General features: G+C 42.8%; 1 protein-coding gene across 12 annotated transcripts in view; it reads left to right on the forward strand.

Moving 5' to 3' along the window:
- ppp1r13bb (protein phosphatase 1, regulatory subunit 13Bb) overlaps positions 1 to 15,697 on the forward strand; it is a 104,813-nt gene that overhangs the window by 63,848 nt on the left and 25,268 nt on the right. For all 12 annotated transcript variants that reach the window (XM_045695778.1, XM_045695781.1, XM_045695779.1 and 9 more), the window contains 3 exons: positions 3,517 to 3,618; positions 12,916 to 13,090; positions 13,790 to 13,989. In XM_045695778.1, coding sequence (XP_045551734.1) covers positions 3,517 to 3,618; positions 12,916 to 13,090; positions 13,790 to 13,989 — 477 coding nt within the window. The remainder of the gene's footprint in view (positions 1 to 3,516; positions 3,619 to 12,915; positions 13,091 to 13,789; positions 13,990 to 15,697) is intronic.

Here is a 15,697-nt window from a genome sequence, read left to right on the forward strand (position 1 = left end):
CGGGACACAGGCACACACACAAACATTTTGATGTGTAACTTTGAAGTTAAGGTCTACATTGTTCAGTCCAAAATGTTTATTTTTATTTTTTATTCTGTCATGGAAAGAAATGTATTTCCGATTTGAAGTTATTTACGGTTCCTATTCCTTTAGTTTTCCATGTGGACTAATTTATCAGGCAATTCTGAAAGGAGCATAGTGAACAGACCTGGATTGGTTTTACACCTTGGTTTTACATCAGCCAGAGCTTGTACTTATTGTGGTGCCTTATATAGATTGGCAAATTCTTTTCCCCCATCCTATCACTTAAGAAAGTGGCAGAATTACATTTTCTTTTGTAGGATCTGTCTTTCCCCTCCTGACGTTCTCCCCCCTCCCTAATCTGTCTAGCCAAACAGAACTCAACATTGTCTTTCGTCACTGCAACCCTTTTTATCGTGATGTCTTTTTTACACTTCGAAGGACCTGTCGCCTTATGTATCAAGAGTCTCAGATTAGGAGCGTGAAGTTAGGATCAGTTTTGTCAACAAATAAGATTATATGGACAGAGGTTGACCTGATCCTAGGTCAGCAATCCTACTCTGAAAAGCTTGATACATACGGCCCCAGATTTGGTAAGGGTCTGGGAAGTTTGCACACCATTTTCAGAAGACCAAAGAGCAGAACAAAGTAGACAACGACACACAGTTGTCTTGATTTCCACATTTACCTTCATGTCTTGCTGAACTATAGTGTGCTGTTTGATGTGTGTAGGACAACCATGACATTTAGTCTCCCCTTTTTCAATACACTTTCCATAGGCCCTGGCTAGGGGTTCTTTGCCATTTCAATACTGCCTTTGGCTCTGAGGCTCTACCGAAGCCAGGCAACACCTTTGGAGGTAGCTATACTCTTTCAATAAGGTTTACCCATGTTCAGCTATGTGCTTTGAAGATGATGCATTACTGTCTAAACACAGTTTACATCATCTTTGTGTATGCAGCTTTAGGTGTGTTTGTTACCCACCTATGGCCATTTGACTTCAAGAAAGGTATTTGTTTCCACAACCCGGCTGGTTTGAAGTCGGGACGAGAAGAAGGTTTGACTTGACCTCTGAACCGATAGAGGATCTGTTCCACCAGGACACAGTCGGAGAACACAGGAATAATTTTTTTCCCCCGAGTTCTGGCCTTCGGGAACATGTGCTTAATCCAATTATCCTTGTCCGTGCCCCTCCCAGTGCCCCATTGCCATAGCGACCCAGTCGCTGCCCCGCGTGATGTTGTGATAGGAACTGAGCTCCGTCTGTGTAAAGAGACTGATACTGTTGCTCTCACAGCCGCGATTCACCCGGCTGCTAAATTGAGTGAAGTCGTTTGCGGCAGTCCATATTGACCCTGGTCTAGATCCGGACCGCGGTGCTCCTGTTGAGTATGGCTGCATTAGACTAAAATAAGGAATATTTTTTTTTTTTCACGAGTGGATGGTTAGGGGGCTGTAACATAATTAGTTGATTGCAAATTGACCCCAAGAAGCCCAAACGGATATCATATTTGACTGGTACCCCGTGTATATAGCCAAGTTATTGTAACTCATTGTGTATTTATTATTACACGTTTTACTTATTATTTCCCTATTTTCTTGCTCTGTATTGTTGGGAAGGGCCGTATAAGTAAGCATTTCACTCTTAGTCTACACTTGTTGTTTGCAAAGCATGTGACAAATAAAATTAGATTGAAAACATAATCATTTCATACCTTACATTTGTTTGCAATCACATACACTATATATACCAAGTATGTGGACACCCCTTCAAATTTTGTGGATTTGGCTATTTCAGCCATACCTGTTGCTGATAGGTGTATAAAATCGAGCAAACAGCCATGCGATATCCATAGACAAACATTGGCAGTAGAATGGCCTTACTGAAGTGCTCAGTGACTTTCAACGCGGCACCGTTATAGGATGCCACCTGTCCAACAAGTCAGTTCGTCAAATCTCTGTTCGTCGTGAGCTTCATGAAATGCTTTCCAAGGCCGAGCAGCTGCACACAAGCCTAAGATCACCATGCACAATGTGAAGCGTCGGCTGGTGTAGTGTAAAGCTTGCCACCTTTGGACTCTGGAGCAGTGGAAACATGTTCTCTGAAGTGATGAATCATGGTTCTCCATCAGGTCCATACAGAAATGGTTTGTCGAGATCGGTGTGGAAGACCTTGACCGGCCTGCACAGAACATTGACTGGCCTGCACAGAGCCCTCAACCCCATCGAACACCTTTGGGATGAATTGGAACGCAGATTATCAGCCAGGCCTAATCGCCCAACATCAGAGCCTGGCCTCGCTAATGCTCTTGTGGTTGAATGGAAGCAAGTCCCCGCAGCAATGTTCCAACATCTAGTGGAAAGCCTTCACAAAAGAGTGGAGGCTGTTATAGCAGCAAAGGGGGATCAACTCTGTATTAATGCCCATGATTTTGGAATTAAATGTTCGACGAGCAGGTGTCCACATACTTTTGGTCATGTAGTGTATATCTCTCTATTATGTGTGGGAATACTTGGGAACAGATTTCCAAAATCAAAATAACTTGGAGCTGATTTGCTGGTATTTTTAGTCTTTTATGTCCAACAGTTTAAATAAAATGACCCACAGGCCGAATTTGGCCCACGGGCCGCCAGTTGGGGAACACCGATCTACAACATGCCATTTAGCAATATATATACCACTTACAGTAGTTTGTGCATACGTTTTCATATGTATGGCGCCAGTGGGAATCAAACTCACAATCATGGAGTTGCAAGCGCCATTCTCTACTAACTGAGCCACACAGGACCACATCTATTATATAACCTGCATTGAACTGTATTTTTTTTTTTTTTATGAGTAAATAGATTAATGAATGGATTGATAGATATCAATAGATATACACACAGGCAACATTTTGTGTCCCAAAACAAACTTCTGTGCAAAAGCTGCCGTGGGCTAATTGTTTGTAGGCTGTACTGTGTACACCCACTACTGAAATAATGACCAGCACTGGGCGATCTCTATGCTTTGATTGTCCTCCCTGCAGTTAGTGTGGTTTTTTTCTATCTAGATTATGGGTCTGCTGCTGACCGCTGTAGCTCATTTTCTTTTTCTGGCTGAGCCAATGTGCTCTGGCTCTTCGGCTTCATTCCAAATGGCACCCTAATCCCTATAGTGCACTACTTTTGACTAGATCCCTGGGCTATAGGGGAAAGGGTGCCATTTGGGATGCAGAATTCCTCTTCAGGGCTGAGGAGATAAACAAATGGATAACACATCAGAACATCCCTACTAATGTCTCTCTCCCTTTTTTTCTCTTATCTCTCCCACCACTCCTTTTCTCTCCCTCTCTCCGTTCTTTACCTCACTCACTCACTCACTCACTCACTCACTCACTCACTCACTCACTCACTCACTCACTCACTCACTCACTCACTCACTCACTCACTCACTCACTCACTCACTCACTCACTTTCTATGGTCTCTTTTTCCCTCTCTCTCTGTGTGTGTAGGTGGGGAACCCCCGCGTGGAGCTCACACTCTCGGAGCTGCAGGAGATGGCCACACGGCAACAGCAGCAGATCGAGGCCCAGCAACAGATGCTTGTTGCCAAGGTAACCTATTGTGTGTTTGTGTAGACATCATTTTCTTTACTGGAAGAAAAGCCTCATGAAGAGGGTCAGAGCAACTGTATTCCAGGGGTATTCAAATCCCAGTCTGGAGATCCAGAGTGCTGCTGGTTTTCTGTTATACCTGATAATTAATTGCACCCACCTGGTGTCCCAGGTCTAAATCTGTCCTTGATTAGAGATTTGTCCACTTTCGGGTGGTTTGATGGTATTACATTGTTCCCCACAAGCCCCTGATCAAATAGATATGATACCCTCTCCAAAAAATGTGCTTTCTATGTTTTCTCACACTTTTATTTATCTTGTTGATTGGGAGTTTATGCAATAGAATGTTTGCAGGCTGATTTTAAGGAATGTTGAGACAAGTTGGAATGTTCACATGCTCATTGAAAATGACTATTAAACAACAATGGAACATTCTATTGGGTGGATCTCATCTTAAAAACCATGGGATTTGGTTACATTTTGCCATCCATAGCTAATGATTTACGTAGACTCATCATTGAAACAACAGTGTTACAAATGGTAGAACTACATAGGCTACTTGTTTTAGGGAAATTGGTCATACTGGGAAATAATACAAGTTCAAGAGATTCACATCGAGTAGTGTATTGGTTTTATAGTTGTCACTTTTAGTCTGTTGCATAGCAATATTTAGCTGGCGGCCATATCAGAAAATGTGTACCTTATGGCATAGAGATGTAATAGAGGACGCTAGTGCCCAAAATCCTGTTTTAGCATGGGCTGTGCCATTGAGGACTTTAACCATTTTGAAGTAGTTAACCGGGTGGGACTACCTATGGGTTAAGGAAGGATCACATAATTCTCTGCAGGTCGTCAGGAGGCATTAGTCAATTATACTGGGTGTGCGAATATTCCATAACTGTAGGTGGCAGTAAATCGCCAACCTTGACTTTATACTGGTTCAAATAACACACTCCAGGTGGCAGTATGCACCCTTTAAGTTTTTTTTACCAATTCATAGAAGTAGTAGTAGAAGAAGGAAATTGACTACTTCAAAATGGTGGTGCCTGTGAAGTCAGACTCCATAATGGGACAGATACAACATTGTGATCTCTATAAATGTCTATGACCCTATGGTTAAATCAGCAATAGCTAAGCATTATTGTTTAGACTTTTTCTAGCTTTAAGTAAAGTTTGGTGCACTCATTATGAAGGCATTTTGTGAAAATGGGTTACCTGTACCTCTTTTCTGGACGTGATGCATTCCTAAGGGATTTTCATACAGAGTGCAATGTACGGGGCAGGTTTCACATCAGATTTCCTGATGTTAACGCAATTGGATTCTATAAATTGTGTTATCGTTTTAATTAATAGATATCAGTGTATGCTCTAGAACATTTTCAAAGTGTTTTAATTTGGGGTGCAACGGTACACATTTGTACTGAACCGTTTGGTGCTGCGACCTCGGTTCGTTCAGCACGTAAATCCGAATGAATACCGGTATTTTTTTTAAAATAACACCCAAAAACATTGCCAATGCTGCGTTGTATGCCTCTTGAGTAAATCAGCTGAAAAAACCTTTCAGGCTATTCCATTAAAATAACTAGAACCTGTCCGCATGTTGTAATCAAATTCTAATCTTAATTGGCTAATTTCAAACTGTCCTTTTGTGAGGCTCAGCCGGGAACTAGTTCTGTACAATGGCGAGTGGTGGGATCGATAAACCAGGAGGATTCTCCATTGTTTAAATGTTTACTTCCAAGTAGATTACAACGGCGATAGACCTTAGAGTATGTCGCCACTGCTCAACCAGAATAGCCTATGCAGCTGCCAACACCTCAAACATGTTGACACATTTACGCCGACATTACCCTAGTATTCCTACCACCAGAGCAAGACGGAAACGCAAAAAAAACAATAATGTCTTCGTCTCCCCTCTCCATTCAAGCGGCAGCCCTTCACAGAGGATTCTGACCGGACCAAAGAAATTGCAAGAGCGATAGGTATGTCTATATCTACAGATATGCCCCTATTCTCAGTGGTTGAGAAGAATAGGGGGTTTCAGCACCTCGTGAAAGGTGCTCGAGCCATGTTACAAACTTCGTCCTCTGGCACTCATTTAAGCCAACAGGTAGTACACTATGCAAGCAAAAGTCGAAGTTGTCAATGAATTGGCCAATTCACCCTGTGTACCTCTTACTACAGCTAGATGGACCTCCAGGGCTACAGAGAGCTTCTTAACAGTGACAGCCCATCACATTACCCCGGAATGGGAAATGAGAAGCGCTGTGCTACAGACACGCCCCCTTTATGAGAGTCACACAAGTGCGCATATATTTCTCTATGTAAGAAAACATTATAGCATAGGCCTATATGTCTGAGCCATGGTCACATATTGATTTCACATGCATATTGCACTTTATTTTAGTGTTATAATAATTTGGTGGGTGCTTATTTGATCTATTTCACACGTACAAGTGTGTATTAATACATGTGTGCATTGAAAATGTGGTTTTTGCATAACCCGCTCTCCCTGAGACCGCCTCGTAGAGTGCGGTTAAGGCCAGGGTCTGCCATTATTAACGGCAAATATTGCAACAATTCGGGTTAAGTGCCTTTCTCAAGGGCACATCAATTAGGCCTGGCTCGCAGTCGGCGTTCCAATTCATCCCAAAGTTGTTCTATGGTTTTGAGGTCGGCTCTGTGCAGGCCAGTCAAGTTCTTCCACACCAATCTCAACAAACCATTTCTCTATGGACCTCGCTTTGTGCATGGGGGGCATGGTCATGCTGAAACAGGAAAGGGTCTTCCCCAAACTGTTGCCACAAAGTTGGAGCACAGAATCGTCTAGAATGTCATTGTATGCTGTAGCGTATAATGTCCCTTCACTGGAACTAAGGGGCCTAGCTCGAACCATGAAAAACAGCCCAAGACCATTACTCCTTCTCCACCCAACTTTACAGTTGACCTACGCATTGGGGTAGGTAGCGGTCTCCTGGCATCCGCCAAACTCAGATTTGTCCATTGAACTGCCAGATGGTGAAGCGTGATTCATCACTCCAGAAAACACGTTTTAACTGCTCCAGAGTCCAATGGCAGTGAGCTTTACACCACTCCAGCCGACGCTTGGCATTGCGCATGGTGATCTTCAGCTTGTGTGTGGCTGCTCTGCCATGGAAACTGATATCATGAAGCTCCCGATGAACAGTTCTTGTGTTGAAGTTGCTTCCAGATGCCGTTTGGAACTCAGTAGTGAGTGTTGCAATCGAGGACAGATGTGCTACGCACTTCAGCACTCTGCGGTACCGTTCTGTGAGCTTGTGAGGCCTACCACTTTGCGGCTGAGCCGTTGTTGCTCCTAGATGTTTCCACTTCACAATAACAACACTTACAGTTGACCGGGGCAGCTTTAGCAGGACAGAAATTTGACAAACTGACTTGTTGGAAAGGTGGCATCCTATGACTGTGCCACGTTGAATGTCACTGAGCTCTTCAATAAGGCCATTCTACTGCCAATGTTTGTGTATGGGGATTGCATGGCGGTGTGCTCGGTTTTATACACCTGTCAGCAACCGTTGTGGCTGAAATAGCCGACTCCACTAATTTGAAGGGGTATCCACATACTTTTGTGTATATAGTGTATGACTTGTGATCATACACTGAGTATAGCCAACATTAGAAACACCTTCCTAATGTTGAGTTGTACACCCCTCTTTTGCTCTCAGAACAGCATCAATTCGTCGCCACATGGACTCTACAAGGTGTCGGAAGCAGTCCACAGGGATGCTGGCCCATGTTGAAACTGTTGAGCGTGAAAAACCCAGCAGCGTTGTAGTTCTTGACACACTCAAATTGGTGCGCCTGGCACCTACTTCCATACCCCGTTCAAAGGCACTTAAATATGCTGTCTTGCCCATTCACACTCTTGAGTGGCACACATACACAATCCATGTCTCAATTGTCTCCAGGCTTAAAAATTGTTCTTTAACCTGACTCCTCCCCATCTACACTGATTGAAGTGGATTTAACAAGTGACATAAATAAGGGAACATAGCTTTCACAAGGATTCACCTGGTCAGTCTGTCATGGAAAGAGCCCTGTGTACAGTGCATTCCGAAAGTAATTCAAACCCCTTGGCTTTTCCCACGTTTTGTTATGTTATAGCTTTGTTTTAAAATGGAGTCAATAGTTTTTTCCCCCTCAATCTACACACAATACCCCATAAGGACATGGAAAAAACAGGTTTTTAGAAATTTTGACAAATGTATTAAAATGTTTAAACATACCTTATTTACTTAAGTATTCGGACCCTTTGCTATGACACTCCAAATTGAGCTCAGGTGCATCCTGTTTCCATTGATCATCCTCAAGATGTTTCTAAAACTTAATTGGAGTCCACCTGTGGTAAATTCAATTGATTGGACATGATTTACAATTGATCCCCCTGCTCTCCACTGTAACTATTCCCCAGGTCGTTGCTGTAAATGAGAATGTGTTCTCAGTCAACTTACCTGGTAAAATAAAAAATAAAAATTTAGAAAGGCACACACCTGCCTGTATAAGGTCCCACAGTTAACAGTGCATGTCAGAGCAAAAACCAAGCCATGAGGTGGAATGAATTGTCTGTAGAACTCCAAGACAGGATTGTTTCATTGCGCAGGTCTGGGGAAAGGTACCAAAACATTTCTGCAGCATTTCACTGTTCTTGTGCATGTGACATTTAAAACTTTCCTAACTCAGTTGTCGGAGAGGAAGGAAACTGCACAGTGATTTCACAATGAGGCCAATGGTGACTTTAAAACAGTTACAAAGTTTAATGACTGTGATAGGAGAGAACTGAGGATGGATCAAGAATATTGTAGCTACTCCATAATGGTAACCTTATTGACAGTGAAAAGAAGGAAGCCTGTACAGAATAACAATATTCAAAAAATTGCGTCATGTTGGCAAAATGGCACTAAAGTAACACTGCAAAAAAATATGACAAAGCAATTCACTTTTTGTCCTGAATACAAAGTGTTATGTTTAGGGCAAATCCAATACAACACACTACTGAGTATCACTCTCCATATTTTCATGCATAGTGGTGGCTGCATCATGTTATGGCTATGCTTTTAATCGTTAAGGACTGGGGAGTTTTTCAGGATGAAAAAAAAAATATGTAATGGAGCTAAGCACAGGCAAAATCCTAGAGGAAAACCTGGTTCAGTCTGCTTTCCACCAAACACTGGGAGATAAATTCACCTTTCAGCAGGACCGTAACTAAAATACAAAGCCAAATCTACACTGGAGTTGCTTACCAAGAAGAAAGTGAATGTTCCTGAGTGCTCGAGTTGGTTTTGACTTAAATCTATGGCAAGACCTGAAAATGGTTGTCTAGCAATGATAAACAACAAAATTGATAGAGCTTTAAGTATTTTGAAAATAATAATTTGTCAAATGTTGCACAGTCCAGGTGTGGAAAGCTCTTAAAGACTTACAGCTCTAATAGCTGTCAAAAGTGATCCTACAAAGTATTGACTCAGGGATGTGAATTCTTATGTAAATTACATTTTTGTATTTCATTTTCAATAAATTAGCAAACATTTCTAAAAACATGTTTTCAATTTGTCATTATGGGGTATTATGTGTGTAGTGGGCGAGAAATTAATTTATTCCATTTTTTATTCAGGCTGGAACAACATTTTGGGGGGAATAAGTCAAGAGGTGTGAATACTTTCAAAAGGCACTGTAGATCACTTTATTTCCCGGTTCTGCTTCTGTTCCTCAAATGTTTTTTTGTTTTTTGTTTTTCGGTTCTGTTCCCTCAACCATGTCCAACCCATGCTTTGAGGTCCAGACTTGAATTTGATGGTGCCCATTTTCCATCCATAAGAAGACAACCGCAGTCAGAAGATGTCAGGCTATCAGGGAAGCAAAGGGTCACATGCTTATGACAAGGTACAAATCTGTCGTTCTGCCCCTGAACAAGGCAGTTAACCCACTGCTGCTCGGCCGTCATTGAAAATAAGAATTTGTTCTTAACTGACTTGCCTAGTTAACCTGTTGAGGACAGACGTTCCGCTAGCGGAACCCCGTTCCGCCTGCGGAACCCCTAGCCAACAGCCAATGGCATCGCACGGCGCGAAATACAAAACCAACTAAAATACCACAATTCAATTTTCTCAAACAATCAACTATTTTACACCATTTTAAAGACAAGACTCTCGTTAATCTAACCACATTGTCCGATTTCAAAAAGGCTTTACAGCAAAAGCAAAACATTAGATTATGTTAGGAGAGTACATAGACGCATATAATCACACAGCCATTTTCCAAGCAAGCATATATGTCACATAAACCAAAACCACAGCTAAATGCAGCACTAACCTTTGATCTTCATCAGATGACACTCCTAGGACATTATGTTATACAATACATGCATGTTTTGTTCAATCAAGTTCATATTTATATCAAAAACCAGCTTTTTACATTAGCATGTGATGTTCAGAACTAGCATACCCACCGAACACTTCCGGCGAATTTACTAAATTACTCATGATAAACGTTGACAAAATACATAATTATTTTAAGAATTATAGATACAGAACTCCTTTATGCAATCGCTATGTCTGATTTTAAAATAGCTTTTCGGCGAAAGCACATTTTGCAATATTCTGAGTAGATAGCTCGGCCATCACGGCTAGCTATTTTGACATCCGCCAACTTCGGGGTCACCTAAACTCAGAATTACTATTAGAAAAATTGGATTACCTTTGCTGTTCTTCGTCAGAATGCACTCCCAGGACTTCTACTTCAACAACAAATGTTGTTTTGGTTCCAAATAATCCATAGTTATATCCAAATTCCTCCGTTTTGTTTGTGCGTTTAGGTCACTATCCGAAGGGTGACGCGCATTTCGTGACAAAAAAATGCAAAATATTCCATTACCGTACTTCGAAGCATGTCAAACGCTGTTTAAAATCCATTTTTATGCTATTTTTCTCGTAAAATAGCGATAATATTCCAACCGGGCAACGTTGTATTCATTCAAAGGCTGAAAGAAATAAATTGAGAAGTCTCGTGACCGCGCATCTCCAGTCTCACTGTCCCCAGGCTGACCACTCACAAACAGAGCTGCTGTACTTTGCCCAGAGACAGCAGACACCCCATTCCACTTTCTGGTGGCTTTAGAGAGCCAATGGAAGCCTTAGAAAGTGTCACGTTACAGCACAGATACTGTAATGTCGATAGAGATGCAACAGAAGGACAACAAATTGTCAGACAGGGCACTTCCTGTATGGAATCTTCTCAGGTTTTGGCCTGCCATATGAGTTCTGTTATACTCAGACACCATTCAAACAGTTTTAGAAACTTTAGAGTGTTTTCTATCCAAATCTACTAATTATATGCATATTCTAGTTTCTGGGCAGGAGTAGTAACCAGATTAAATCGGGTACGTTTTTTATCCGGCCGTGAAAATACTGCCCCCATCCCAAAGAAGTAAAAAAAAAAAATTTTGCCCAGCACTTAAACTCCTGATTCAACAAATATCAACGTCAATGTAGAATCTCTTCAGTTTTCAGGTATTATTTCAGTGTTGTTGGCAGTAGTCTATGTTTTCCTGCAAAATGTAGCACAACACAGGAAAATTACATTCATTTATAATTTTCAATGGCACTTTTTATGACCGTGGAAATACCATTTTTATGCCAGTATTTAAATGTCATGACCTCGATAATCACATGTTTAGTTAAGCCTATATCTTGTGAAATATCATTGGGTTGACATTAGAAATGTTATTTGCAACAGTTGTTCAAACTGTTAAGTCATCGGTGCCATGGGGCTGAGTAGTTGGGTGTCAGTGAGGCCACTGCAGCGCTGGCCATTTTATAGCTTCTATTCACTTAGCCAGTCAAGGGTTGCATCCTAAATGGACCCCTATTCCCTAGGTAGTGCACGTTTATTCATTTTTTTTGCCCTTCTTTAAAAAGTAATGCACTATTGGGAATACAGGGTCCTTTGGGACACATCCAAATACTTCTGGATTCAGTAGGGACTAGGGAGCATGTGTTCCGCCATGCTGCTGGCCTGTGTGTGTGTGTGTGTGTGTGTGTGTGTGTGTGTGTGTGCACATGATGATTAATGCTGTCCATTGCAGAGACTTGGTGCTGAATTCCATTATGTGGAGAGTGAAGCAGGCAGGGTTTTGTGTGTGCATTCTTGCGGTTGTCATTTTCTTTTTCTCATTTTACCCATTTGCATTTGTTGTCCAGCCAGCCAAATTCACCCTACCTCCACTGAAGGACATTCGGGGCATTTCTCTGTTGGTCTTGAGTGCGTCCACATTAGCTATTATTCACCAGCTATTAGGCTAGCTGTAGTGCTCGCCTCAGCGGCTTGCTAGCCAGCGTTGTGGAATAGCTTCAAGCTAGCTTAGCCAATGCTATAACATCTGTAGAGTCTTGTTAGCAGATTTGGCTCCTTATTAGAGGAATGCATTGACCAAGAGATAATATGTAGGCAGTCTATTTCTGTACACACCCATAATAATAAAAAGCTTTCCCAGGTGCTGGATCTGAAAGGGTAATGTTGAACAAAACTATAAATCCTCACACTGGTATGATGTTCCCAAGGTCTTTAAGACAAGGACAATGTTTCGACTCCAAACTAGGTCGTCATCGTGATTGACCGATTTGGCCGTGCAGGGAACCTCTGTGTGCCAAATGGCAGAGAAATGATTTTATTATAAAAAAAGTAGGTCTACTTGAAACCCTGCAATCATTTGGAAACATTGGCCTGTCATCTCCTCTCTTGGAACTTGAATTAGAGCAACATACAGTTGAGAAACTCAGAGAGAGATGAAGTCATCCCTCCTTTTCCTTTCCTCATTCAGAGTTCAGACCCAGTCCCTAATGTATTTCTTATATGGACATCCGTTTATATTATTAATGATGGGTACTTTTAGCTATTAGATGATGGAAGCTCATCTGTACATCAGGGTCTTCTGAGGACTGTCGTGTGTGTGTGCTTGCGTGCCAGCAATGTGTGATCAAAGTGTGTGTGACCGGTGGAGTGTATGTATGAAGTGTAACATGGGCTTAAACCACAAATGTCACATGCTGTTACAGATGGCTGTGTTGTCCAATGCACATGTGCAGATGATGTTCAGACCTTCAAATGTGTTCGCTATGCATCAGGCTGAAGACCGTTGACCATTTCTAATCACTCTCTTCCCCCTCCCTTTCCATCTCCCCCTCTTGCTTTCTTGTTCCCTGTCCCTCTTTCTCCTTCCCTGTCTCTCTCTCATTTTCTTTCTCTCCCTCTATCTGTCTGTAGGAGCAGCGTCTGCGCTACCTGAAACAGCAAGAGCGGCGGCAGCAGCAGTCGGTGTCTGAGAGTGAGAAGCTGCAGAGGCTCAAGGAGCGCGTGGAGAGCCAGGAGGCCAAGCTTAAGAAGATCCGTGCCATGAGGGGCCAGGTGGACTACAGCAAAGTCATCAACGGCAACCTGTGTAAGTTTACACATGTATAAACACACTCACCCAACTCAGCCACGTGTACGCTGTGTCCATCCACCTCACCCCAACTCGCCTCTACACTGTGTATCCACGTGTGTGTGTGTGTGTGTGTGTGTGTGTGTGTGTGTGTGCGTCCCATGTTATCCACAATGTGTGTACTATGGACCACAATGGAAATAAGTCATTCAACTTTTTTTTGTCATCCTCAAAGATTTTTTTATAAACTGGGTGGTTCGAGCCCTGAATGCTGATTGACTGACAAACGTGGTATATCAGACCGTATACCACGGGTATGACAAAACATTTTATTTTTACTACTCTAATTACATTGGTAACCAGTTTATAATAGCAGTAAGGCACCTCGGGGGTTTGTGATATATGGCTGATATACCACGGCCAAGGGCTGTGTCCAGGCGCTCCGTATTGTGTTGTGCATAAGAACAGCCCTTAACTGTGGTATATTGGCCACATACCACACCTCCTCAGGCCTTGTTGCTTAAATATATCAGGTTGTCTTTTGATGGGGTGGTTTCCCGGACACAGTTTAAGTCTATTCCTGGATTTAAAAGCACATTGAAAAACGCTTTTAAGTTAAGGATTAGACTTAAAATGTGTGGGAAACCATCCCTATATGTGTGCTGAACTCAAATAAACTCAACTAAATCCTAAATCCTCCTCCCTCCACCCCTAAAGCGGCGGAGATTGAGCAGGTGAGTGGGCTGTTCCAGGAAAAGCAGGTGGAGCTGCAGTCAGCTGTGCTGCGGGTGGAGCAGCTGAGTCTGCAGCTGGAGGACCTGCGGCGGGGAAAGCTCAACGGCCTGCAGTCCGCGCTGGGAGGACAGGTCACCAGCACTGCAGCCCTGGAGCTGCGCAAACTCTACCAGGAGCTGCAGGTAGAGTTTAGTGTTCTGAACTAAAGTGCCATCACAAACCCTCTGCTCCAGTGCCCAACTTTTGATCCCGATCAAAATGATCCTGTATTGTATCAGTTCTGTTCCCCCATTCAATGTTGTTCGCCTTCATTTTACCCAAATGTCAATGGTTCACTGTTCAGCCTTCAACACTATAGTGTCCTCCAAGCTCATCACTAAGCTCGGGACCCTGGGTCTGAACCCCGCCCTGTGCAACTGGTTCCTGGACTTCCTGACGGGCCGACCCCAAGTGGTGAAGGAAGACAGCAATACCTCCTCTATGCTGATCCTCATCACGGGGGCCCCACAAGGTTGCGTGCTTAGCCCATTCATGTTCTCCCTGTTCACCCATGACTGCGTGGCCACGCGACACAAGTGGTAGGCCTGATTACCAACAACGACGAGACCACCTACAAGGAGGAGTTGAGGGTACTGGTGGAGTGGTGCCAGGAAAATAACCTCTCCCTCAACGTGGAGAGGGTGAAAAGCTTCAAATTCCTTGGTGTACACATCACTGACAACCTGAAATGGTCTATCCACACAGACAGTGTGGTGAAGAAGGCACAACAGTGGTGCCTTCTTCACAACAACAGTGCCTCTTCAACCTCAGGGGGCTAAAGAAATGTGGCTTGGCCCCTAAAACCCTCACAAATTTCTACAGATGCACCATTGAGAGCATCCTGTCGAGCTGTGTCGCCGCCTGGTACGGCAACTGCACCATCCGTAAACGAGGGCTCTCCAAAGGTGGTGCTGTCAGCCCAAAGCATCACCGGGGGCACACTGACTGCCCTCCAGGACATCTACAGCACCCGGAGTCACAAGAAGGCCAAGAAGATCATCAAGGACCTCAGCCACCCGAGCCACGGCCTGTTCACCCCGCTACTATCTAGAATGCGGACTGTTAACCTCTCTAGGGTAGGTGGCACCAAATCGTCCCACCTACGTAACAGCCAGTGTAATCCCGTGGCGCGTTATTCAAAAACCTCAAAAATGCAAAAACTTCAATTTTTCAAACATATGACTATTTTACACCATTTTAAAGACAAGACTCTCGTTAATCTAACCACACTGTCCGATTTCAAAAAGGCTTTACAACGAAAGCAAAACATTAGATTATGTCAGCAGAGTACCCAGCCAGAAATAATCATACACCCATTTTTCAAGCTAGCATATGTCACATAAACCCAAACCACAGCTAAATGCAGCACTAACCTTTGATGATCTTCATCAGATGACACTCCTAGGACATTATGTTATACAATACATGCATGTTTTGTTCAATCAAGTTCATATTTATATCAAAACCAGCTTTTTACATTATGTGACTAGCATGTGACTAGCATTCCCACCGAACACTGCCGGTGAATTTACTAAATTACTCACGATAAACGTTCACAAAAAGCATAACAATTATTTTAAGAATTATAGATACAGAACTCCTCTATGCACTCGATATGTCCGATTTTAAAATAGCTTTTCGGTGAAAGCACATTTTGCAATATTCTCAGTAGATAGCCCGGCATCACAGGGCTAGCTATTTAGACACCCAGCAAGTTTAGCACTCACCAAAGTCAGATTTACTATAAGAAAAATGTTATTACCTTTGCTGTCTTCGTCAGAATGCACTCTCAGGACTTCTACTTCAATAACAAATGTTGGTTTGGTTCAAAATAATCCATAGTTATATCCA

The sequence above is a fragment of the Salmo salar genome, chromosome ssa15 (genome assembly GCF_905237065.1).
Source record: "Salmo salar chromosome ssa15, Ssal_v3.1, whole genome shotgun sequence".
Taxonomy (NCBI): domain Eukaryota; kingdom Metazoa; phylum Chordata; class Actinopteri; order Salmoniformes; family Salmonidae; genus Salmo; species Salmo salar.